Genomic DNA, 25,902 nt, shown 5'->3' with positions numbered 1-25,902 from the left:
AATAGCTTATTTTGCGGTTTGATTTCACCCGAAATCGTGAAGCGGACACACGGGGCGTTGGTGGCCGACAGGAGCGTGTGAAGCTTCTGTCCAAGGTAGACCTTGTTCTGTCTTTCTACACATTTCCAGATAATAAAGGGAAATGGTGATGATAATGTCTTACAGTACCTGTTAACCTAAGATCACAGAAAGAATTAGAGCGAACATATCGTAATATGCTGTTTTGTGCGCGGATAGAAGTCTTACGGAATTCTTTGCGTATCTGACGAGATTACAGCGCCACCCCTAGCAGCCTAAATAATGAGCTATCCGGCAAGCCTAGGCGACGTGGGCGCATCATGGAGGCTCGCGCGTGGACCTCCGTCGTTTGTTTTGGCCAAGTTTTGGCAGCGTTAATCTCCAGTGGGGCTGCCCGGACAAATCAATGGAGTATTACTATAGTGCCTAGAATATATTCTAGGCACTATAGTATTACGTCTACGTGAAATTTTTGGAGACAATGTAAAGAAAATCGCGAAATCTCGTCATGTGAAAGGGTTCCGCCCGGCCGATGTGGACGATTTTAGCGCCGGGGAAATTTACAGCGTATTTTGGGAAGGCGACGAAAGAACCAGTGGAGGGTATTACGACGCCAAAGTACTCCACATGTCAGGTAAGGAGAACGGTCCTGAAGACCCTGATGAAAGTTTTTTTTTTATCCCTGTGCCATGAACCATTGCTGCAAAACATGTCGGCAGGCATATGCCGCCTCTCTGCTCACATGGGTTTGCTCGGGGCACACGATTCAAAACGAAGGGTGCCCTTTCATGTCCTGTGTCAGCGCTGTTTTCTCTTTCATGTTGTCGAATCTGCACCGACTAGCCCAACCACACGTTGTGTGCGTTGTTTCTCGAACATTTTTCGCCCTCTATCACTTTCTTTTTATCGCTTGTGCGCTCCAAGTGTACTGCATGTTTGATGTACCGAAATCCCGTGCCCATTAATTTGCCGTGGTTTCGGGGAGACGGCAGAATGGTTAGACCTGTTTTATTTTTAATTCTGTGTGTTTACATACACTGTAAAGCTTTGCAGTATTTGCCTATCTGGTGTTGCAGTATTATGAAATACACTGCACAGCAATGTCAGCTATTTATATGCTGCATTCCTTGCACTAATGTTGTCTTCTCATCTTTTCCTTGCTTTTAAAAATGTTAGCTGATCAGTACCACCAGGCTGAACATTAATTATGTGGATGCTTGAGAAAAACACTGCAGCGTGCGAGTGTAATTATGTGGACACTGGACACTTGGTGAAAACACAAGCATATGAGTGCGAGCACTGAGATGTATCAGCATGAGTGTTGTGTGGCCTGGTCGTTACTACGAGAAACAAGTGTTCATTCAAATTTATTTCAACAAATTTATTTCAGAGTCCAAAGAAGATATGGACATGTTCTTAGCAGATAAGGCACAGCGTGCAAAACTGAAGCGGCAGGGGCCACCAGAAAATGTGCGTGTTGGAAACTGCATGTTCCGTTCAGGAATTGTCATGTTGGTAGTATGTATACATGGGTTTCATGCGATGTCATGGGTGCCACAATACAGAGTCTAACAGAGAGCTTCTGCAGTGCAGATTGGGGCAGGTAATGAAAAATGGATTAGAAAAATTTGCAGGTTTCTGGTATGCATCTAATCTCAAGCATGGCAACAGCTATGATTTCGGTGCAACCCATGTATAAGCAATTTTCATTAATGCCACTGCTGGGCCCTTTGCTATCTCCCTGGTCATTCTGAATATGTTTACTCCTTTTTTATATTTTGTGGAAGTGTTGGCTAGTGTTGAATTATTGAAACATGTGCAAGTCTTAGAGCAAGCAGCATGTTGCCATGCGGGCGCATGTATAATCACAGCCATGGTAAACAGAGCGTGCAGTTGTAGGAAAAGCTTATATGTGCTTATATGAGTGATGTAGTGCATTTTCCTGGTATTTGTTTAGTTCATGCATCTAAACTTGGAAATTCATATGCAAAGAATTGTATGATATAGCTGTTTGCTCTGATGTACCATTTAAGTTGCTGTTGTAAAGAGCGACCAAGTAAGAAGCGGCTTTAGCTCAGAGTCGTGAAGGACTTGACATTGACAATGCCAGCTTCAAAGTCACATCGAAGCACTGCTGAATCTTTTCAAAGAGACCTCTGGACAGGAACTTGCTGCAGGTTCTTAGGCTTAATGCAGTCATATATACAGTCATATGCACTCCTGGCATTGCTATTATTCCTAACATGTATCAAGAGCATGAACTGTCAAGCGCAAAAGCTTGCAGGATCTGCAAAACTGCATTGCTGTGCCATCTGCCATCACAGAGCGTGGTGTTGAGGTTCACATGAGCCTGGATACTATGCTCTGTTATGGCAGATCACGCAGCAATGTTGTTTTGCTTCGCCCCGCCACGCATCACAGATCCTGCAAACTTTTGCGGCCAACAGTACCGTGTTATGGATGAGGAAACGCCTAGTGTACTTGTGGCAAGTGGGTGAATCTCCTTGCAATGGTCAAACGAATGCCAGTATGCTGATTATATACGAAGTGCATGATGACTTGTGCATGATACACATTTGCTGCATTTATATTGGTTATGCCTATGCTTTAATTCTAGTCAACGAAAAAGGTGAAGAAGTTGAGAATGGCTGCGAAAAGAAGTGCCAATGAGGACATTGTGGCACTCAGAGAAAGCAATGCGCTAAAAGAGGAGCTGGAAGTCCTCAAGAAAGAAAATTCGAAGCTGTGGCAGTTAAACATGAAGCTGCAGGAGCAGCTTCTGAAATGCCTCTCAGCTCCAGGTTCGTCTTGTATGGCAGTATGCCTACTTCTTAATCTGGATACCGCTTGCTACAGCCTGTAAGTTATTACTTTTTTCTTGTAAGCTCCAGTGTGTTAAAAATACACAAGTGCATTATAAAAAGGACTTCTTTTTGGGAAAGCAAGTGTTAAAAATTTTGCATGTTTATTACATTCCGCATTGGTTGTAGAAATGCAGGTTTCCCCTTACTCCATGGCTTTAATGATCCTAACGTCTGCATCACAGTGGAAATGTGAACTTTAGCTGCATATGTTCATGTTCTTAGTGGAGCTTAGATAAATTACCTAAAAAGACCAAAAACAAAAAGATGAGAAAGTATGATGAAACAAGAAAAAATGAACTTGCTAAACGGGAAGCCTAAAACAGCAAACGTTTTTGTCAACAGCTGCTGAAGTGACCAATGTGGCTAGCATTGCACTCGTTGAGAATGCCGCTGAAGACACCCCTCCAAGGGCGGTGACACCGTTACCACAACAGTGCCACCCCACCCTGTCACTGGAAGGGCCCACGCTGCTGTCATCTGCTGGCATGCGTTGCTTTTGAAGGAAGGTTGTTTTCGACCAATAAATCAGTTGTTAGTCTACGCTCGTCCTGTCTGCTTCTTTTCTGTGTCCTGCTTCCTGCGTAGTTTTGTGTCTTCAGTATGTCTTACCAACTAGCCTCTCATCACACACTTCTAGATGTCATCTGAAGTACGCAATGCGTGCTTATCAGCTGAGGAAGGTATGGAAAGTCATCAGCAGCACTCCGGAATCATGTCTATTATCTGTGCCCTGCCGCGGTGGCTCAGTGATTACGGCGCTCGGCTGCTGACCCAAAAAACGCAGGTTCGATCCCGGCCGCGGCGGCCGAATTTCGATGGAGGAGAAATTCCAGAGGCCCGTGTACTGTGCGATGTCAGTGCACGTTAAAGAGCCCCAGGTGGTCGAAATTTCCGGAGCCCTCCACTACGGCGTCCCTCATAGCCTGAGTTGCCTTGGGCACCAGTAAACCCCAGTAAACCAATAAACCATGCCCACTATCTGTAATTGCCAGTGACATTGTTGCAGAGTCCTTAACCTACCACTGGGCACATTTTTTTCAGTTCGCAGCAAGTTTATAGCCCGTTTTTCAAGCTGCAAGGATAACCTAATGACGGAACGAACAGGGAAGGGTATAGAAATGAGGAGCTCGTTACTCGTTACAGCATAAATAAGAAGGTAGCCAACAGTCATTGAAACCAAAGGAAGCATACGAGAATGTTGTTTTTAAATCACTATTCATGACGCTAATGGGAAATTCATCGGTACGGGCAGCAGCCATGTTGAGAAGGCTTGAAATTAACCTCAGGACAGCGCAGTGCGTGTAACATTAAGAGACAGGAAGAGAGTAATGCGGTAGTATATGGTATGGAGGACAGGTGGTGAATGGTCCATTACTACTTATGAAATAGATTCCAAAAAAAGGTAAACATTGCAGACGAGATTAGGAAATCTGTGGGCTGTAGGATGGCTGTAGCTGGCCCAATACTAAATTGGGGGTCAGTGGGTAGTGCTTTTAACCTGGTTTGGGCATAGGCAGGATGATGAAGTTCACCACCAGAAATAACTGCATTTTGCTTTTCTTTGTTATGCATTAAACGCATGTACTAAGGGGTAGCTAGCTGTCTTGCCATAAGTATGGATAAAATTGATTCCATATTTCATGTCTGCATAACAAAAGAATAATCTAATTATTTATTTGATATGCTTCGAGGCTGAGGGTATTGATTTCAGCGTAAATTGTATGAAATGTTGTTCCTACTGCACTAGTCTGAATTGTGGCTTAATCTCTACTAGGTAAATATCAAGCTTGTGTTGTGCCGTATTGCGTGCAGACATGCCAGCTTTGGAAGGAGGTGAGGCATCTCTGATGTCATCTCCAGAAGTACACCTTCCAGCAGTGCCTGCTGGACCGCCTCCAGCAGAACCACGACCAGTCCAGGGTGTTTGTACTCTGACAGACAGTGGAAAGGTGAAAGCACCTAAATTTCATGTCTTATAAAATGTGACTTTGAGAACTGCTTGCTGTTGCATCAGTGGGGGTAGCATGCACATATATTTATTCACCGGTGTTGAATGTTTAGCAAGTTGATACTTGTCTATACTGGCTATAGCGGCATAAATAAGACGTGGCACCAGCATTCACTTGCATCTGTAAATTTTTATTCAAGAAACACAGATTATAGAATGAAAGAAAAAAAAGAAACAGAAAAAAAAGGTCACCATCCAAATCGAGCAACATTTGTCCTGCTGCGAAAATTTACTAGACGCTCATGAAACGAATTTCACCTCTACATGTAATTGTTATATCTGCCCTTTTATTCCCTTAGATAATCTCTGGCGTCGCAGTACAATTAACCAACTCCTATAAATACTTGGGTGTAGCCTTAAGCCAAGATCTAAGCTGGAATGCGCATGTCACTAACATTCTATCATCAGCTAACAAAACCCTTGGTTTCCTGAAACGTCATTTGCGTCATGCACCGCCAAACGTTAAGCTTCTTGCCTACAAGTCCCTGGTTCGAACAAAACTAGAATATGCATCCCCCATTTGGAGCCCTAACCAAATCTATTTGTTAACATCACTAGAATCGCTACAGAACCGAGCCACTAGATTCATTCATTCATGTTATTCATATGATATCAGCATGTGATCTTTAAAAGCGGAGTTCAGCCTAACAAACCTTGCCTGTCGTCGTCGCATCGCCAGTATGTGTTTATTTCAGAAGTTTTTTTACAGCTCATTGCGTATTCCACCCTACATTAGCCCTCCAGCATGTATTTCACTCCGCCTTGGTCATCCGCTGCAAGTTTCCCGTCCACAGACTCATACCACAACGTTTGCTGCATCATTCTTTCCTCGCTCAGCCAAACACTAGAACGGCCTTCCACACGACGTCGCTGCAACCACCTGTCCATTCTCATTTTTGAATTGTATAACCGCCATATTTAATGAATAACATCTTTGTACACAAAATTTAATTCTATTTGTACCCACCCCTTATGTAATACCCCCTAACTGGGGGTCTTTAAGGTAATAAAGTGAAGTGAAGTGAGGTGAACGGAGTGGATACCAAGAGAAGGCAAGCGTAGCAGGGTGCGGCAGAAAGTTAGGTGGGTGGATGAGATCAAGAAGTTTGCGGGGATACGGTGGCCGCAACTGGCAAAAGGACAGGGTCAATTGGAGAGACATGGGAGAGGCCTTTGCCCTGCAGTGGGCGCAATCAGGCTGATGATGATGCATGTGGGTGTCTTATATTTTGGTGTATGCTTTTCAGCTGTGCTCTCTTTCTTAGCATTGTCATGCGTAGTAAACAAGCTAGACGCTTTACAAAATTTGTCTATTAGGCCAGTTGGTTTAGCACACTGAACTTTGAATGCACGAGTAAGGACAGAGGAGAAGTGCTTGTCCCGTTCACTTCTGTCCTTCATCATTACCAGTGCTTTTAAAATTCAGTAAGCTATATGCATTTTATTTTGGTGGTTTAACGACAGGTATATGGGACTAGTTTTGGTCAGGCTTGAACAGTCAGATGCTTATTTCTTGCGGTTTGTGCAGTTACTTTACAGGTTCAGTTTGGTCCACAAAGGTAGCCCATGTAGTATTAATGATCACTAAAATTTTTCCATATGATCATGCTTAGTGCTGCTTTTAAAAAGAGCACTGGCAGCTAGCACATCAATGAGATGTTAGGGGTCAGTGCAGGCTGAGCAGTAGAAGAGCCTGTGTTGCAGCCATGTGCCCCACAATGACAGCAAAAGGGGAGGCATGAGGGTGAAGCATGAGAGGCCAGCGTGTCGGAAGGGTAGCTTGTCTTTGAGGGTGGTCTTTCGCATTGCTTAGTCATCATGACATGTCTTGAGAAGGGCATCTGGTTGCTATAGAAATTTCGTGACCATTCCACTCTACAAGGGGCACCATATCATGTGAAGCACAAACAGCACGGCTTTTTTGTGTGCTGTTCTTTTTTTAGCATTTGTTACTGTGCGCACATACTAATTGGCTATGTCCAGCAAGGTAGAGCCATTTTTCTGAAATTATTTGCCGATAGCATTCCAAACATGAATTGAGATTAGCATTAGCCAGTTGCAAGCACTGCATGCAGTTACCTTTGATACTCCACTGCTGTTAAGAAGTGCCTCTAAATGCCCATTGCACTGTTAATGTCCACGCTTAAGTTCTGCAGTTATTTTCAAGTTTTAAATGATTTTGACCTTGGTGCTGTGGCAAGTGCTAACACTTAGTTTTAAGTCAGAATGCACTCGGTAAACAATGATAATTAGTACATTATGTACGTCCCTTTCAGTTCGGCATGCCATTTTTCCTTTTCCTGCAGGTACACCTGGACAGTGGCCACGAAATATCGAAAGAGGCGTACGATACTCCCATGGCGCTGCCAAAAGATTCACTGTTTGTCAAAAGAGCGGCAACCACATTGTGGTCAACAGAAGTGCTGGCTCAGCGCAGCTTCACAGGAACGCTGTCCAACAGATTCCTGGCAGAGGGTGGGGACAAGGCACCGCAGAAGCCATTGACGGCACTGAAGGTGGAGACGATAAGGGGTAATTATTGTATTCTACTGGGGTTAGCACATGTGCATATTGTCATATTGAATTAACATATGAAAGGAGGCTATCTCGACCTTGGCAATAGCTCATGAGAAGGTAATAATTATCAAACACTATTTGACTCATATTAGAATGGATCAATTCATTGCATGGCTTTTGGTTGTGCATGAGAATTCATGTGCAGTTAGCTACTTGACAGGCACAATGAGAAGCATTTGGTAGAGCTAAGAACTTCCTACAGAGCTGAGCTGCTAGATGAGTGTATGACATGAGCCCTCCACATCTGTGGCAACAACCAAAGAACATAACTTGTTTTGTGATGCTAAAATAAGCTGTTGTCACATGACAATGTTGAGCTAAAAAGTTAGGTTCTTAAGAGCTGCGCATTTTTAAAACCTTTAAATGTGCACTGAAGAGGAATCAGAACTCGTCTTTTTGCCACGGGAACGCGATCTACACGTTCCAAGCATTCTTAGAAACTTTGAATTATTGCCCTGTGGCGCTGATTTTCCTCATTTAAATGTGATTAATGTCTGGCTCCCGCCTTTTTTTTTTAATTCTCCGCAGTCGGGGAGGAGTCAGCCAACGCATGGAGTGCCTTGCTGGCAGTCACATGGCGGCTTTGCTTTCGTTTTTATTTTGCTTTTTTTTACATTTCCGTGGATAAATAGATCTATTCAGAGACTACATAGCTGCAAATTAGGCCCACAGAAATAAAAATACGCGTGGACTCTGTTTTCGCCAATCACTCCGTATCGCTCCGCCGATGGCAGAGCGGCAAGCCACCACAGGACTGGTTGAAAGATTAGTCGACTCCTCCCACTGTCTGCGGGGGAATTAAAAAAGAAAGGCAGGAACCGGGTGTTTAATTCGATTTAAACTAGAGAAACCGACTGCACAGGGAGATAATTCGCAGTTTCTAAGAACGTTCGGAATGTGTAGAACGAGTTCCATCGGTAAAAGTATGAGTTCAGATTCTTCTTTAGTGCACCTTTAATGCAAACGCTGATGGTATCATTCTTATGTATCTTCCTGTCCTTTTTTGTTATTGTTTCATCTTATTGCCTTAGCAAAGGCACTAATTATGGGATGGTTTAGCACAAACATATTCTCAGGAAATGTACGCAGTTCGACCTGTTGTACACTTCGCATGCATAGTAATGCAACTGAGCCCTTACTTGGTGTTCTTTGGCTTTGTGTTCAGGACCATACCATGTATGCATGTGCTAGGGCACTGGGCACTGCCTGCATTCTTACAATTGACAAACGCTTTTTTCTGATGACCTTAGTCATTTTTCTGCTTTACACTTGGCGTGAATATTAAGGCGACATGCTCATTTTGATGATGTCGGCAGTGCAAAGTGTCACAGCAGCTGTCGTGCTTGCAGTATTGGCACTCATGGCCTTTGCACATGCACAAGATTTGGCAACATAGCTTTGTGCAACCTTTCTAGAGTGGAGAAAGTGATTTGTTTACATATCTGCTGAGATTTACCCAGAATCAGAACACCTTGTTGCACTATTACTCATATTAGGCAGAAGTGTTCTAGGCTTAATTCTAGGCTCATTTACAACTTTCTTTCGATGTGCTGTGTGGGTGTTTCGCTTAAATTTGCTCCCCATTACTGCTGCACTGTTCTGTTGAGATTGCACATGCTTCTACACTTACTAAGAGCAGAAGGAATGGCATTGTGCATCGTCAGAGCTACGGCTTTGTGCCCTAATTGTGTTACAGGTGTTGAAACATGGACGGTCTCACACCAGGATTTGGCCCTTTTCATGTGTGAATCGAACTATGGGTTCATTTTCTAACCCAATTTTCGCAGCAATGAATGACTCTGCAACATCAACATGGCCCCAAAGCCATACAATTAATTTTTACAAAGAACTAAAGCTGGATGAGGTTGTCCTCTGTGTCCCTTTGATATGATCAGGCGAATGAATTTACTTATCATGTAGCATACTGTTCTTTGTTACAACAAGCCGTGGCGTTACAAGTAGATGCGGCAGTTTTTGTAGTGCTGAGCTAATTGTCAGGCTAAGACTTACTGTATGTCCTGGAAATTGGTTCTACAACAACAATTCTGCCGAAGCCGGAATAATAACAAAGCTTGCGCTATTTTTAACTCTTATGCATGATTTTCTTTCAGTGTTCTTCAGGCATTATGCCCGCAGTCGGGGAGTGACGGACGAAGCAGCCACGAAAGCTGAAAAAAGCATAAGACTGTGGCTATCACAGAAAACTTGCGAACTTCGCCGAAAGAGGCCCGCTGCTTCAAAGAGCTAAGCGAATCAGAATAAATTTTGTTTCTTTTTTCTTTTCTACATGCCCTTGCAATTTCTTTTGGCAATCATACGAATTAAGTATTGGCGTATGCGTGCAAATTTTGTTTCATTTTCTTTCCCTAAAATTTCTATTGGTAAGTGTAAAAATTGAGTGCTGGTGTATGCATGCTGTTATGTGTATCCTAATGCACTGCATCGCTATCAAAGCACATTGAATTTGCGTTTTGCTCACGGCCACTCTGCGTACACACAACTCTTCTCTTTGAGCTCTCCAGTGATAGTGAACAACTGCGCAAGCATTGCAGAAGCTGGTGGTTTAACTGTACTTGTGCAGTTTATATCAGCAACAGTACCAAAGACAGAAGAGGGCAGCTGTCGAGCTCACACTTGCCTCCTCACGTGTGAAGTTGGCGTCTTGTGGAGCCACACCTTGCCTGCTTCACCCACGTGCGCTTCTTTTCAACCTGTTTTCTCGGTACCAGGTATGCTCGTTATGCTCCACAGCGGGCGGCACATATCGTGAAACAGGCAAATTGTTCCCGAAGGCTCCTAACCCGGTCAGCACGGCACCAAATTAAATCTCATCAGAAAACACCAGACCGGGTCACACCAAAAACACCAGACCGGGTCACACCAAAAACATCAGCCCGGGTCACACCAGACCCGGTAACACCAGACCGGGACACACCAGACCGGGACACACCAGGCCGGGTCACACCAGGCCGGGTCACACCAGGCCGGGTCACACCAGGCCGGGTCACACCAGGCCGGGTCACACCAGGCCGGGTCACACCAGAACCCGTGTCTGAATTTCCGGTCTGGTGTAAAGACCAGATACGGGCTGGTGTTTTTTTCGACTGGGAGGTGTTGTCCGCCCCGCGCTCGAGTTCCATCGGTGGTGGATGCTGCGCCTGCGAAAACCGATCGAGGAGGAAGTTGAGGACTAATTTCGTGCGCCTCACCGAGTTTGTGTGAAGCTTCAACTTGAAGGTGTCCTTGGCAAAGCGTAAAAGAGCAACAGCCCATGTAAAAACAAAATAAATATTGCCACGACTGGGTTCTAACCCGAGATCAGCTTCCCTGGCCACTGCAGGAGGATACTAAACGCTATCGCCGTAGCCGATCACGTCTCGTGTTAAACTGCGACCCATTATAGCACTGTGCATTGTACATCGTCCTCTTTATCGACTTTCGTCTGCAGCGCGAGCACATCGGATCAGCTAAACCTCGATCAGAGCTCAACTTGAGGGTAATATCGTCGCCAGATGTGTCGACGAACCAGCAAAGCAAAACCGTAAGCCAACCAGGCCAAACACACGCTTTGGCACGTTTACTCAGTTTGGTTACGTTAAAACCCTACCACATTTTTCACGCCACAACTAAAAATAATGTTCTTTTTTTAGTATAATACAACTGTTCTAATTGAAAGAAGCGCGGCTTATGCACGGAGTCACTCTCTTTCGTGCTTACCGCTGGTGGTCCGGCATATTCAGGTTGCGAGAAATGATCTTCGACTTCGCATGGAGAACCGTTATCTTGCTCCATTGTTTCGAAACCCTGCGCACGGCGGCCTTCAGTAGCGTTCCACTGATAATCGGAAGGGCGTTGATATGGACTGGGCCTTCCAGGCATTGATGTACTCGCACTGCGTTTCAAAGAGAAACGAAACTTAGAACTAAAGATTCATGGAAATCCAACAGTCAATAAAAACAGCTTTACTGTTGCTGACAGCCAGTAGAGGCAGCGAAAGAACTTCAGAAACTCCCGCGAAATTACGTGCATTGGCGAGACAAAATAAAAACGTCTGTTTCCCGGACCCATTCAGACGTCGTTTATCATATGTGTTAACAAATTAAAAAGTATCAATATATAAACTCTGCTTAATGCACAAGAAACCTAATTAGTTTCCCTCCTTTGAGCTAGGTGGATAAGCATCTCCGGTGTTTTGATCCGATCGCCCTCAAAATTTCCTGGCTCTCAGTTTTGTGACGTAAAACACCTGCTGCTAAATTTCTTTATGGCATGGTGAGATTTTTCGCGAAGAGGTGCAGTCGCTGGAAAATTGATATTGAAATGGCATGATCAGTCAGACAGGCGTGTAGGTATTGTGAGAAGTCTCTTCTTCCCAGGAAAAACAATCTGTTGGAAACCAGCGACCATACGATATTATTACGGGCTACAGAATATGTCTGCATGCGAGCGTCAAAGCGTACGCTGCTTCTAAGATTGCTGTTTGGAGCATAATCAATCATGGATTGTGCAGCTAACATTACAAAATGCTCCCGTAGCCTACTGTCCTTAATTCACTCCTGGTATGATGTGAGTTCGAACTCCAGAGCGCTCGGAGGATTAGCTACGTGTTCCGTTTGCGTACATTTGCGTAAGATGTGCCACAAATATTTTCTTGTCCTCCTTGATAACAAAAGCAAATTTGATGCGAAAGCATTCCTTTTAATAGCGCCCGCGTGTACCTCGTATGCCTCAGCCTTATTTACATTGAACTCCACCACGAAAGGGCACCTGCTACTATGTTAGGAAAAAAACACAGGAGTTTTTAGATGCGAGTAAACCTCATATTCACCGCAACCTCCTGCCATGATATTGTTCAAATAGATCAGAGTTGTGGTTACCACAACGAACACACATGGCACAGAATCTTGCTTCGAATATAGACAAGAAAATACTTTCACACCATCCTCACTTGAAGTGCAGTCATCTCGTCAAAGACATTTTTTTGCCTCATTTTGGTTTAGTTTGGTTTGCATACTTATATAAAATGGACACGAAGAAAGGTTCATTTATCAAGTGGTAAAGAATAAGGTTGGCAGGAAGGAAAACAGTTGAACAGACACAAGATTAGCGAGCGTAATCCCAACCTCTTCAACCATTTCGGTACCGTAGAGGAGTGCTAATCTCTTAGGCGACATCAACCGATGTAGGCAGGGACGAGCTAAACGCGTCTAATATCTCTATCTTACTCGGTGCTTCTGACATCACAAAATCGTAGTTTCATTCTAATTTCCATTATAATAGGGGTGTGCGAAAAGTACTTTTTTCGAACCGAATCGAATAGGAATAGCGTACCTAAAGCCGACTAGAATAGTGGTTGAATGAATATGTATACTAATTTTCGCTACTTCTGCGAATATTCGCACAAAACGAGCAATCGCGCGACACATTGATGCGGCAGGTGGTGAACTGTGGTATGATGCTATAATTGAGTTAAAGCTATAGCTGTAAAAAAATAGCAACATTCATCTCCACTAAGAGTAGGCGACATGATGTGTGCATACTCGTATTAAGTCTATGACTTCCAAGTTGTACTTATCGGAGAATAACTTTTTTACATTTATGGCGCAGAACAATAAACTACAGCCATATCTCAAGAAATAAGGCGGGTAACAGCTACGTATGAGCCATGACCTACGAGATCAGGCATAAAGGCAGAGTTTGCTGAAGTTGGCATATGCTGCCGCGTTGTCCAGTCTAAAAGGTCATGTATGAATATTATAAATGTCGCCATACAAATGGACGCTGTTGCTTTGCTGAACCCTTCATTTCGCGTATATTGATAGCATCAGATCATACGTGGCGTCGGTATTTCTCAAGTTTTTGACACATTAACCGAAAAAAAATAATTAACCTGATTCTAACCTCGCGTTAATTATTCGAAAGTTGTTCAAAAACATATAAACACATTCGATTCGTTTCGAATAATTTTGAACACGCACTCTTTGATTCGTTCGAATAATCGAGTAAGAGGACACTTGATTCGCTGTTCGAACTTTCCGATTATGCGCGCCCCCTTCGTAATTAGAACTTTCTTGTACTTTTGTGGCCCCGGTACAAGCCGCGGCAGAAAACCGCTTCTCTGCGCACGGCACAGAAGTCGCCGGTCGCAACTGAAGTATTGAACAGCATCCTCACTGGATAACTGCAGTGCCAAGCTCTGTTCGCAAGCCAAGATGACAACGCTTTATGCCAGGGCTCTAGCTAATGCACCTGCATATGCAGCGGTACTTGAGAACTGTCCCTTGAGGGGTCCCATACTGATATGTCACACTCTCCGGTTGCGTCACCTCTTGTCTCGCTTTCTCGGACTCAATCGGCAAACAATGCACCAGACGACATGGGCAGCGTTTTGATGCTGTTAGACCATTTAGAATGTTGAGGTGATTGATTCAAACCCTGCCCCTCTCTAGCTGGTGTGAATGAACACAATTTTTCCGGGAACAACTGATGACAGGACTTCACCGCAAGCATATCATGTCGGTTTTGCGCGAAAATTACGGATATGTTCGAAAAGCTGCAGTCATTTCCGTGACTCTAAAAGTCTTAGTGTTTTCAGTTCTTTGCCATTCCCCATAGAGGCATCATATGAGATTTTCAATTCAGCCCTTCGAGTGAGAACGCGAATGACTGCCGCTTGCCTCGGAGCAAGAAAATTTTTAAATTTAAGAATTGATAAAATGACGGTGCGCAGTCTATATTAAACGTTTTTATCTGTATCTGGCAGCTTTTGATATGATATTTTTTATTTACGAAACAGTTGTCCAAAACACTATTGTTCGTTGCAGGGCCAGTCCTCGTGTTCGTGTATTAGAGTTTTTTTTTCTGTCGATATATTTTTACAGAAATAACTAATCAAACACCCGTTTGGACAAGTCAATAAAAATGTGCAACCGCAGCCCTTTGTTTCATTTCAAAGGAAATCCTGCGGTTATAACCTTCTCTATGTGTTCTTTGGAAAGTATTCTACAGTTATCGTTAATAAGCTGATGTCTTCGTCCCTCAGAAAGATTTCCCTCTATCGATAAACAGGGCAATAAATCTCACCTTCGCGAGTTCATGCCTTCGCATCTTGAATGGTGGGCAGTTATACTTGTTCGCGTGAAGCCTTCTCCACATTTAGGGCAATGCACTTGGGCATGCATGCAGTCCTCTGAAAGATGCTTCGAGAGGTAGAGCAGTTTCCCACTGAAAGTGCAGTTAGTACGGTTCCTGCCGTTGTTAGGGCAGTACACTTCCCGTTCAGTCAGGTCTCGTAGCGAGCATTCGAGTTTCCCGACGTCCGCTTCCTTGAATTTTTCTCCGTCTATGGGACATTTTGAAGTACCCTTAAGGGCCAGTGTCTTGCAAAAGTCGCACACGCCGTGTCCGCATGGCAAAAGGTTTATCACCGATGGTACGACGCCGCACAGTCGGCACACTTTAGTCTGGGGCAGATTCTCCCTAAAGGCGACGGTGCACCAAGACAAAAGCTCGTTGAATCCAGACAGTTTGTAGCTACTGCCCCGAGCCGACGTAGTCATCTGAAAAGCAGAAAAACATTGCTGGTGACAATATGTTCGATGTGAGGTACAAACTTTACTGCCTGATGTGAATATTTACTGCCTGGTATATATATAGGCGCCGCACACAAGAGTATGTCACGAAACTTTTCGTAAGAACGCCAACGAATATTTCGCATTCACATGCTTATTGGTCGAGTAAAGGGATACATATGTGCGCGCAAAATATTTTGTGCATCTTAGGGACTTCCATTGTGACACGAATATAATGTTCTGTAATGGTGCATGTGGGAACTGCTCGTTTCCTTTTCGGTAATATTTGTGAAAGAATCCTTGAGGCTCTTTCGTTAATCAACACGGAACGTTCATGGAAATAAATCTGGCATTTACTTCGCAATATTTCTGGCTCCCCTTGCAACAGACTGTGCAGTATTCTTCCGAATCACTTTGACATTACTGTGGGAGCTTCTTTGGAGAGGACTTCGATAACTCCTGTGGAGCACTCGGTCATGGGTGCCCTTCGCACTCCCAGGAGAGGAGGGTTATGAAAAAGAACGGGCGCGGTAGCTTTTGCGTGGAAATGCCCTGGAGAATGATATTTCCAGAAGGAAAATGCGACATTTGTCACATGATTGCCTCCGCCTTTCCTATCTCGATTGTTATCAGTGCCACCGCTGCGGGGTTCCATTGTTTTGCAACGCTGTTCATGGCTGGATATAAATCACTTTAGGTCACAGAGGCATAATAGTTGTTTCATTCATATAACCACTTATTTGTTGGGCTGAGGCAACAAAACGCAATTAAAAAAAAATTCTGGAGCTACGCTTACTGGCTTAGCCCCTCAATCAGCGAAACCTGTTATAGCTTCGGCGCGGCCATATTTTTCCTGCATTCTACTCTGGAGCAAACTCCAAGTCGCGCATTCCTCCGCCTTCGCCATAAGCTCCCCTTTCCACGGTAGCCACCCTCTGTGTTCTTCCCGTGGCAGCCTCATTCCGGTTGCGCCTTCATCCCTCTCGCCATAAACTCCCAAGGTCTCCCGTCGGCTCCTTAGGGCCTCCCACCCTCTCTAAATGTGAAAACGAAGATTTCCTTCTTTCATTAGGCACCTGCCCACAATGGCAAGTGGCAATTGAAATGAGTGAAGTGAGTTAAGGTATCCAAATTAATTCTATTAATTGATTCAAATTAAATTACTTCAATTCGGTTAATGATTTTACGGCTGACATTGTACCTTCACTGGTTGCGTAGGGTTGCGATAGGCGTTCTACTCGAAATATGTCCTGGGAAGGAATGAGTGAATATCAGCTTGGGTATGACATTTTACGATACCAACCTTGTGACGACGATCAATGCGATGGCAAATGTGTTTTTTTTTTGGTGAAATGAAATCAATTGGCAGTGAAAAAAATTGCTGGGGCTTAGCTTTTGTTAAGCCTAGGTAATTGCGAAAGCAATATCTCCTTGGCTACGCAATGCGTTTCGCTTATGGGTGGTGCACATTGCTAATGTCCGTGTGTACCCACGAAATGAAAGGCCATATTTAGTGGTGTAAACGGTAACACAACACAAGAATCTGACTCGCGTCCGATGTCTTCCATAGCTATACCGAAGAACCGGCTAGCAGGCGCTACTTTTCTCTACACCCGATAGCGCCTGGATGTCTGTGGATGACGTCATACCACACGCTGCAACACAAATCCATCACCGCAGCAAGGCCTGCAAGCTCTTGCAACTTGTATGACGTCAATCGCTTGGCACCGTTCGCTTGTGGTCGACCGGCCGCGAAGTTCTAGCTGCGGCCCTCTGAAGAGCCGATTTGGTGCCCCATCTCTCGCTCTGGTATGACGTCAGTAGTCATATGACCGACCGCCAACTGTCGTTCGGCCGCGAAGTTCTAGCTGCGGCGCGCTGAAGAGCCGACTTGGTGCCCCATCTCTCGCTTCGGTATGACGTCAGTAGTCACATGACCGACCACCGACCTTGAAGGGTAGGCTGCGGTACCGCGAAGAGGCGACACCTGGCGTAGTATTGCTTTCGCTATAAAAATACTGGAGCAAATCACTGTGGTTTCATTTATTTCACAGTGACCCCACTCAGAAATATCTCTCTTGCTGGATTAAGTGTCTCTCTTATTAGCTACGTTGGCCTGCAATTAGTGCCGAGAGCCATAGCGATCGTTCCCATTGCCTGCTCTTTGCCCACGTGCATATCCTGGTAATTATTGACTGATTACGGCAGCGAAACAAGTTAAACCTTTAGTAATCTTCGACAACCAACAGCTTAATTTATTCATCATATTTTTTTCGGTCGCACTGAGTGCTTGTCGACCAGAAAAGCGGCTCATCGTTAGACCTGTTTCGTGATTGCCCATAAAAGAGCGCACGCTAACACGATACAGAGGTAAGCTACAGCGCTATAATTACGCTTCAACCTGCCGTGTGCATAAAAAGCAAGCGAGGAGGGAGAAAGACCTTCAACCTGCCAGCCGAGCAAATGGATGTTTTAGACAGATTTCAGACTCAAAGCGTTTTAAGGGCGTTTCCCGTAATTTCAAGGCACCGCTAACTTTCCGTTAAACTTGCGAAACGCTTCCGATACAAAACATTTTCACTGAGCTCAGCAAGTCTCTGAGAACCCATATTTATCTACACTGTGACCAATATTTTGTCACCAACATCTCCAGTCGTTAAACCTCGGCCGCCAGTGCTATGAGAAGTGACCTACAATTCCTGCTCTTAGAATCCTTGTACTTAAGAAGAGCTTGAGTGAAACGGCTTCAGACAGCTACAGATACTATCGGACAACAGTTAGGTGCACACCACGGCGATACCTCCGTTACACTGGGTCACGTTTTAACAAATGATGCAAAATTTATTGTCAAGCGCATATGTGTTGCATTTTTGTAGTAGGCGTTAAACGAAATAAATTACTGAAGTGAACCGCAGCAAGTTAATTGTCCATCTAAGATCTGACTCTTCCCAAAACGTGATATGCAATTACACTGTAACTCTTGCTTCAATACTTTCGTGCTACCTCCCCGCAGGGGGGCGTCTGCATCATGCAGACGTTTGTGAGTGACGACACCACGGGTTCCCGAGCATCCGCAGGGACATCCCCGCAGGGGGATGATGGTGAGCAATGCGCCACCACGGACCCGAGCATCCGGGCTTAGACGTGCGTGGCACCGCTGTGTCCGGGGAAAAGGGATCCTGGTGGTTGAGCAAATTCCGAGCATTTGGACCTTTAAGGCCCCTTGGCGGAGGCAACACACCACTTTGGCCCCAGCTTCCTGTAGACGGGACCTCCGGCCTGACCCGACCGGGGGAATTTGGCAGTCGCCTTTTCCTGTCCTCCCCTCTATCTTTCACTTTCCTATCTCTTTCTTACAACTCTCCTGTCTTCTGTTCACTTCTTAGTTTTTCCTCTTTTCTTTGCGGCTAGGGTTAACCTTGTGTGGCCAACTACCCTGAGTTGAGTCATATTTGGTTATAGTTGCGATGTACAGCTGGCGTGGGCAGAACTTGCTTGCAAGTTCCTGTCCCGTCCCCTTGTTGGACTCCATGGTGGGTGGCTGGCACCGTGGCTGAACAATACACATTTTTTGTGGCTCCCCCTTTCCAACAAAATGATCGCTCTCAGAAAAGAATTCGGACCGATGTGACAGCCCAGTACATCCAGAAATCCCAAGAAATTTTCCCAAAATTCCATATTGTGCACTGTGAAGAGAGAAATAACTACCAGAACAATATCCCCACTCTTGGTTGCAAAAAGCCCGACCGATTCCTTGGGGACGGGCTACACGCTAAAAAAATGCCTGGTGGTGACCTTCCGCTGGAGCTTAAAGACAGTACCCAATATTCAAAACTATCTACCATAACGTCAATTGGGGAAACCGCAGTGGCAATAGCTGCACATAGATCCCTGAACACAGTCCGAGGTGTAATCTGTGAAGCCGACTTCCTGAAACTAACTGGACAAGAAATGCTGGAGGGTCTCAAGGACCAAAATGTCATCAATGTCTACCGCATCAAAATCAGGAATGACAACAAAGAAATACCAACCAAGCATCTAGTCCTCACTTTCAACTCTAGTACACTCCCAGAAGCAATAGAGGTTGGCTACCTAAATATAAATGTCCGCCATTACATCCAAAACCCGCGACGGTGCTACAACTGCCAGCGATGCGGTCATGGCTCACATAGCTGCCGTGGCCGCAAAACATGCGCGAAATGCGCCTCACATGAGCACATCTCAGAGAACTGTGAAGCAGCACCGTGCTGCGCCAACTGTTAAGGAGATCACGCCGCTTACTCAAGGTCTTGCCCAACATGGAAAAACGAAAAAGAAGGGTTCACTCTCAAAACGAAGGAAAACAGTTAATTCAGACAAGCGCGTCAACGACTTTCACATATCACTGGCACGTTCTCCTTCAGTGAAAAAACAAAATTCGCCTATGTGGTGCGACGCGGCGGGGCACCACACCGGCTATTGGCACCTGCCCAGGCCACGCACAGTGAACCTGCGGCAGGGCCATCTGCGGCCCCGGCAGACGCGGCGAAAGCTCTCCTGCCATTTCTTGTAAAGGGCTTGCCCGCCCGCGAGTCGGCAGCCCCAAAGACATCCCCCAGTCTGGGGAGGTCTGCATCTCGCACAGCCACGGCTTCTTCGCGGCACTCCAGCGCCTCCCGTGAGGCCATGGACACATCCCCCAGCACATCCACAATGCAACGCGGCATAGCTCACTTGAGCGTGCCAAAATACCCAAAACTCAAATTACAGGCCGTAATAAACCAGAAGCCTAGGAGGTCTTTGACCCTTTCCCCCCAAAGTAGTAAAAATGGCATTCCTAATTCATTGGAACTGCCGAGGTCTGTTGAATAATTACAGCGATGTAAAGGACCTCTTAAACTCATTCTCTCCTGTAGCTCTATGCTTACAGGAAACAAACTTAGGACCTCAACATAAGAATATTTGAAAAAATATAAAGTCTTCCGCTGTGATAGAGAGCACTCAAGTCGGCTCTCGGGAGGTGTCGCTAATATTGTACACAGTGGTGTTGCGACCCACGAAGTGAAACATAAAACTATATTTGAAGCTGTTGTAGTCACTGTTGTACATTTCAAAACAATAACAATATGTTCTATATACCTCGAACAACACCTAACAGTCACACTACATGATCTCGAAGCACTTTTTAAACAGCTATTGCAGCTTAACGAATCAAGATTCACCTCCCTCCCCTTCCTGACACGCATCCCCTCTCACACCACTTTCCTTCCCACCCCTGGGGCCTTCCTCCTCGGAGCGAAGGCCCTATTTAATCCCTGCCAATGATGAACGCTTTGCCCAGACGAAGACAAGTCCCCTTGTCGAAACGTTGGCTCAAGGAACCTGAGGTGTTCCCCTCCCTTGTTCATTATGTGATTACCAGAGAAATACCTAGTTGTTGGAGATTTTAATGCCCATTCTGGTTTTTAGGGAAGTTTAGAAACAAATACTAGCGGTCATATTCTAGAGGATTTTATTCTGTCCAACAATATCTGCCTGCTCAATACAGGAAAACCCACGTACTGTTCTCCAAGCTCTGAAAAAATGAGCTGCATAGACCTTTCCTTTAGTTCACCGTCTGTTTTTATCGATTTTAAATAGGACGTTCTGAATAATTCCTTCGGAAGTGATCACCTTCCCATGGTAATTAACTTATCATCACCACCATGAATCATCCCAAGTAAGCCACGTCGTTGAAAGCTACACGCAGCTAACTGGGAGCTATATCGAGAAAGGGCCTCTCTTGATCAACTGTTTACAGATAATCTCAGTATGGATGAACTGAACGAAGCGTTTAAATCTTCTATCATTGGTGCGGCACGTCTTGCTATTTCTCAATCCTCGGCAGTGGTTCGACACCACCACAAAGAGTGGTGTAACAAAGAATGTAGAGGCCAAAAAGAAGCAGAATAAAGCCTGGGGAATGTTTCGCAGGTATTCACCGCACGAGAACCTTATTAATTTTAAAAAAAGCAAGAACAAATGCACGGCGTATCCGTCGAAATAGTGAGAAAGCGTCCTGGAAAAACTGTGTAACATCCATAAACAGTTCAATTAAATCCAAAAAAATGTGGGAGCAAGTCCATAAATTAAATGGCAACTTCCCTCCTGATAGACAGATAAGTATGGAGGAACAAGGAAACATCCTAGGCGAATATTTCTCAAGAGTTTCCAGTTCTGCGCACTACACTGAATCATATTTAAAATATGAAAATACAGCTGAAAAAAAAAACACACTTCCAACAAGCAGTTGCGCAAATGAACCATTCAATAGCTTAATTACAATCAAAGAAATAAACAGAGTTTTATCTGCTGGCAAGCAGACTGCTCCCGGCCCTGAAGAAATACATTACCAAATGCTGGCACATCTTTCCAAACCTTCTGTAAAAGCTCTTTTGAAATTTTTTAGCAAAATTCGGACGCTAGGAAAAATTCCAGATGCTTGGAAGAAAGCCATAATATTACCGATCCTGCAAGCCGGAAAACAGCCTACATCCCCCTTTAGTTATAGACCGATAGCTCTTACCAGCTGCCTTGCCAAGTCTTTTGAAAGTATTCTGAATATCCGGCCAACCCTTGTGCTTGATTCTCGTGAGCTCCTTGACATTCATCAGTGTGGTTATAGATGATGATGATGATGATGATGATGAAAACTTTATTTGGAACAAGGGAATTTTGGACACGTCGGTCCTTGGGACCCCGCACGGCCCTACTGCACTCAAACGTTCATGTCCCGGAGTGGTTATAGAAAGGCATGGTCAACAACAGACCATTTAGTTCACCTCGAAAATACTGTCCGGGAAGCTGTCATACATAAACAGCACTGGCTTGCTTGCTGTCCTTTTCGATTTTGAAAAGGCATATGACACAACTTGGAGGTTCGGGATACTCTGCGATCTAGCAGAACCTGGCATCCGCGGAACTATTCTGAATTGCCTAAGCGATTGTCTATCCAACCATTCCTTTCATGTACGCCTAGGTTCAACACTGTCAAAGAACTTTGTTCAGAAGAATGGGATAGGGATGTGTTTCAAGTACAGCTCCCTTTGTCGTAAAAATCAATTCCTCAGCAAAAATAATCCCAAAACAAATAATGCACTCAGTTTATGTTGTCGATCTTCCAATAGCCTGCACGTGAACAAACATATCAACATGCGAGAGACAAGTACAACTGGCAGTAAATAAAACAGCGGCGTGGGCAGACAAAACGTATTCCAGTTCTCTCCTCAGAAAACAGTGGCAGTAATGTTCTCTCTCAAACGAGGCCTACAAGCCGACCCACTCATACACCTGAACAAAACACACCTACCCGTAAAATACGAACACAAATTCCAAGGCGTAACCTTTGACAAAAAACTAACTTTCCTGACTCATATAAATTCACTGAAAAAGAAAGCCTCCCGATCCCTCAACATACTCAACGTACTGTCATGAAAACATTGGGGTGCCGGCATGACATGCCTTATAAAAATTTACCGCTCTGTAGTACGCTCTATCCTTGATTATGGATGTATAGTGTATGGGTCAGCGAGACCATCATACCTTAATCGACTGGATCCAGTACATAACTTAGGTTTGCGTCTTTCCACTCGTGCATACAGGACGTCACCCATTAACAGTCTTTATGTAGAAACCAACCAGCCATCATTTACAGACCGAAGAACCATGCTCACATGCTCGTACATTTTAAAAATCCGCTTGCTGCCCAAATATCTATGTTACCCCATAGTCGCAAAGTGCCCATCAAGAACAGTGTTTAACAACAAACCGCTAGCTATAAGGCCACTCCTCCTGCGTTTTGAAGAGTTCTGCCAATACCTCAGTGTACTAGACACATTACCTGCCATTGCTCGAAGACGAGATCCACTGCCTCAATGGCACAATTTTCCTGAAATGTATGATCTCACTCTTACGCAGTTTAATGAAAAACGAACCCCACAACAACATATATTACCAGAATTCCTTGCGCAGGAAGCAAAACACCGCAGTTTTACGGACTTTTAGACTGATGGTTCAAAAACGGACGTCTACGTAGGAAGCGCAGTGGTACAAGGAAATTCGGAGAAAACAGTGCGACTTCCACAGAGCGCATCCATCTTCACTGCACAAAGTTACGCAATCTGTGTGGCCATAGAAAAAATAGTAAACGAGAACCTCCCTAACAGTATTATTTACATAGACTCCTCAAGTGTACTTACAGCTCTCCTTTCTGGAAACGCAATCAATCCTATACTTGGTGACATCATACACAACATACTAACAGCAACAGCTCGAGGACAAAACATAAAACTTTGCTGGGTCCCGAGTCATGTCGGAATAAAAGGCAACGAGAGAGCGGATTGGTGGGCTGCTAAAGCTCGGGGCATGGAAATAAAAAAAGTAGATATACTTTTTAATGATTGAATGAAATTAGTAAACAGGAAACTAAAGAGAAAACGGCAGTCGGCTTGGAACAGTGAAGTAAATAATAAACTACACTTGGTAAAACCGGTTTTACGTGAATTTAAGTCTTGTGTGCACCAGGAACGTTTCAAGGAAGTGATCCTATGCCGTCTCCGAATAGGCCACACGCACCTAACGCACAACTGCCTACTAACCAAACAAGACAAACCTGTTTGCGAAGAATGCGCAGACGAACTTACGGTTAACCATATTTTTCTCTCTTGTTTTAAATTTCAAAAACTAAAAAAAATTACTTTAGTCAATTCTACAATGAATGCATTCCTTTTCATCCAGCACTGCTCTTAGATGATAATGCCATTGTTAACATACCTTATATTTCTAGCTTTTTAAAAGAAGCAGGCGTACTTGAAAAACTGTAAATATTGAACCACTGGCTCGCTTTACTGCTTGATACAGCTCAGCCACTTTCTGAGTCCTGAGAAGAAGGCTGAGGCTTTTATTTGATCGGTTGGGATCTTCGACATCCTTGCCCAGCCAAGTATAGCCGAGGCTGCCTGACCTTTTTTTTTTTTTTGAAGCTTTTACCATCAGCCATTTTTAAATCTCGTTTTTTACGTTATTACTGGGTAGTTAAACTTCTTAGGCCCTTTTGCACCACTGATGACTTTCCGCATGTTTATTAAATCCCACAGAAAACATTTCCTATACCTTGTTCTTGGTGCCTGATGGCCTTACATGCCTATGTGCCATTAAACCCAACACAACACAATTTTCGGGCTACCACATGAATTCAGCTAACGTGGACGAAGTAGCTAACGACAACGAAATAATTCTTATGGATTCGGCCTGGGAGTTCCGAAAGAGCCCGTTTACATTGTAGGTGCCAGCAGCCTTCACTGCGACTTCGCGCAAACATCTCTTCCCGAAGTACCTCTGCGACGAAATTGATACTCACTTTTGTGTCCGCAAAGGTCCGCAGCCAGTGAGAAACAGAAACTTCTCGTCTGACCGTAAGTGTCTCATATCCTGCTCCGGTGAGACAAGAGCAAATTTCGCAAAGAACAAGCCAATCATTAGCTGACCAGTCATTCGCTATCAGTCATATTCGAACAGAGCCGTGAATAAGACGTCAGAAACGCTGAGATAAAACTATATCAGTGAGCCTTATCTTTCCCAGCGCCGCCCATGTTGGTTTTTTCTCCTCTCTACACGCTGATGTCGATATCAGAGTGAAATGAAGCGTCTGACACACGTTGAGGCGTAGGCAGGCTGTGCTCAAGGTGTATCAGTGCGAACTATCCGCGGGGATCAAATAAACGCACATATGAGTCTGAAGGTGGATAAATTGCTTATATTCTTAAAAGTGAATCCCAGCCTTGTTTCAAACACAACTTCGATAAATCCAAGGACGTGTGTCTAAGTTGCACTCCCCTCTCTATTCAGTACGCGTCTCATCTGTATCCTTCCAGAGTGAAGTGGTTCCCGAATAGGCGGCGAACATTGGAGCACCTCAGAATATATAGCTGTTGGATGCCTTCACTGCCACACAGCTCTTCCAGCTTTCCGGTGTCAGAAAAAAAAGTCCGAAAGCGGCACCTTTTTCAGAGGAAACCTTGTATCTCCTTCTGCCGAGACGTTCAAGTTTGCGCCTCCTTACTGAAGTGTAATTAGATTGAAATGCATTCCCCAACAATAAGGTTCTCTAACTTCTAAAAAAAATATCGTTCCGCATTTCCCATACGAAATCAAGGCTCTTGCAATGCAATAAGCCTGAAAATTTGGCTCGAACTCTGCTCACGCGCCTAAATATCCTTATAAATAAGCCTTGGTGCAAAGTATGAAATGCTTTGAGCTCCCTTTCTAGGTAAACTCTGTCAAACATTCTACGGAAATTGCGGCGCACTTCGGGGCGAACATTAAGAGACCTTCTTTCTCGGTTTGACTAGTTTAACCGAACCAGAGAAGAACTGAGAGTTCACAGGGAGCCCTAATCTCGAAAGAGGGTCCTCCAGATAAGTTTCTTTGGAGTGCGAACGCACGCAAGAGAGAAGAATATGCTCTGTCGATCAACTTCTCCGCATCTGTCACAAAGGTTTGTGACCCGCGTCTGCATAAATATAAATTTATGGGGGGGGGGGGGGGGGGGGGGGGTCTGCATAGCAGAAGCATTATTGACACCTCAGACATCGGGAGTATTGGGAGTATTGATGCCGGGGCCTGGGTCAAAGAACCTGAGGAAAGTACGCACCGCCATACGTTGGAAACGGGAATTAAGATCAGGGATACGGGCTTCTAGATAAAGCACCGCATTTTAAACCGGTTTTAAGCGCTGAAGTGCCCTCCACCCAGATCGGTAAACGACATACCTCAGCCAAACGCGCCCTGAAATTCACATTAATCTGACCTAGAGACTTAATCTAGGACCTGGCCAAATCCTTCCTCG

At 44.6% G+C, this 25,902-nt stretch overlaps 2 protein-coding genes across 3 annotated transcripts; one reads left to right on the top strand and one right to left on the bottom strand.

Moving 5' to 3' along the window:
- The first annotated feature begins 350 nt into the window (after positions 1-350).
- On the top strand, positions 351-9,753 carry LOC149362698 (BEN domain-containing protein 5-like). Of its 2 annotated transcripts, XM_089573176.1 has the most exons (6): positions 351-652; positions 1,409-1,488; positions 2,636-2,819; positions 3,225-4,831; positions 7,197-7,422; positions 9,579-9,753. In XM_089573176.1, exons 1-4 carry the CDS (start codon positions 646-648, stop codon positions 3,380-3,382), a joined length of 429 nt encoding a protein of 142 aa, XP_089429302.1. In that variant the 5' UTR covers positions 351-645; the 3' UTR covers positions 3,383-4,831; positions 7,197-7,422; positions 9,579-9,753. The 2 variants fall into 2 exon arrangements, with proteins under 2 accessions (XP_089429302.1, XP_089429301.1); XM_089573175.1 differs by lacking the exons at positions 351-652; positions 1,409-1,488; positions 2,636-2,819 and having other exon boundaries at positions 3,393-4,831.
- LOC149362697 (uncharacterized) lies at positions 5,001-24,547 on the bottom strand. Its single transcript, XM_089573174.1, has 4 exons — positions 24,415-24,547; positions 14,551-15,026; positions 11,185-11,359; positions 5,001-10,625 (listed from the first exon to the last, which is right to left on the bottom strand). Exons 2-4 carry the CDS (start codon positions 15,024-15,026, stop codon positions 10,299-10,301), a joined length of 978 nt encoding a protein of 325 aa, XP_089429300.1. The 5' UTR covers positions 24,415-24,547; the 3' UTR covers positions 5,001-10,298.
- Positions 24,548-25,902: the final 1,355 nt, after the last annotated feature.

Source organism: Amblyomma mixtum, chromosome 2, assembly GCF_055824585.1.
Source record: "Amblyomma mixtum isolate Tamu chromosome 2, ASM5582458v1, whole genome shotgun sequence".
In the NCBI taxonomy this organism is placed as follows: domain Eukaryota; kingdom Metazoa; phylum Arthropoda; class Arachnida; order Ixodida; family Ixodidae; genus Amblyomma; species Amblyomma mixtum.
The sequence above is the reverse complement of the archived record's forward strand: the minus strand, read 5'-3'. Positions and strand labels throughout refer to the sequence as shown.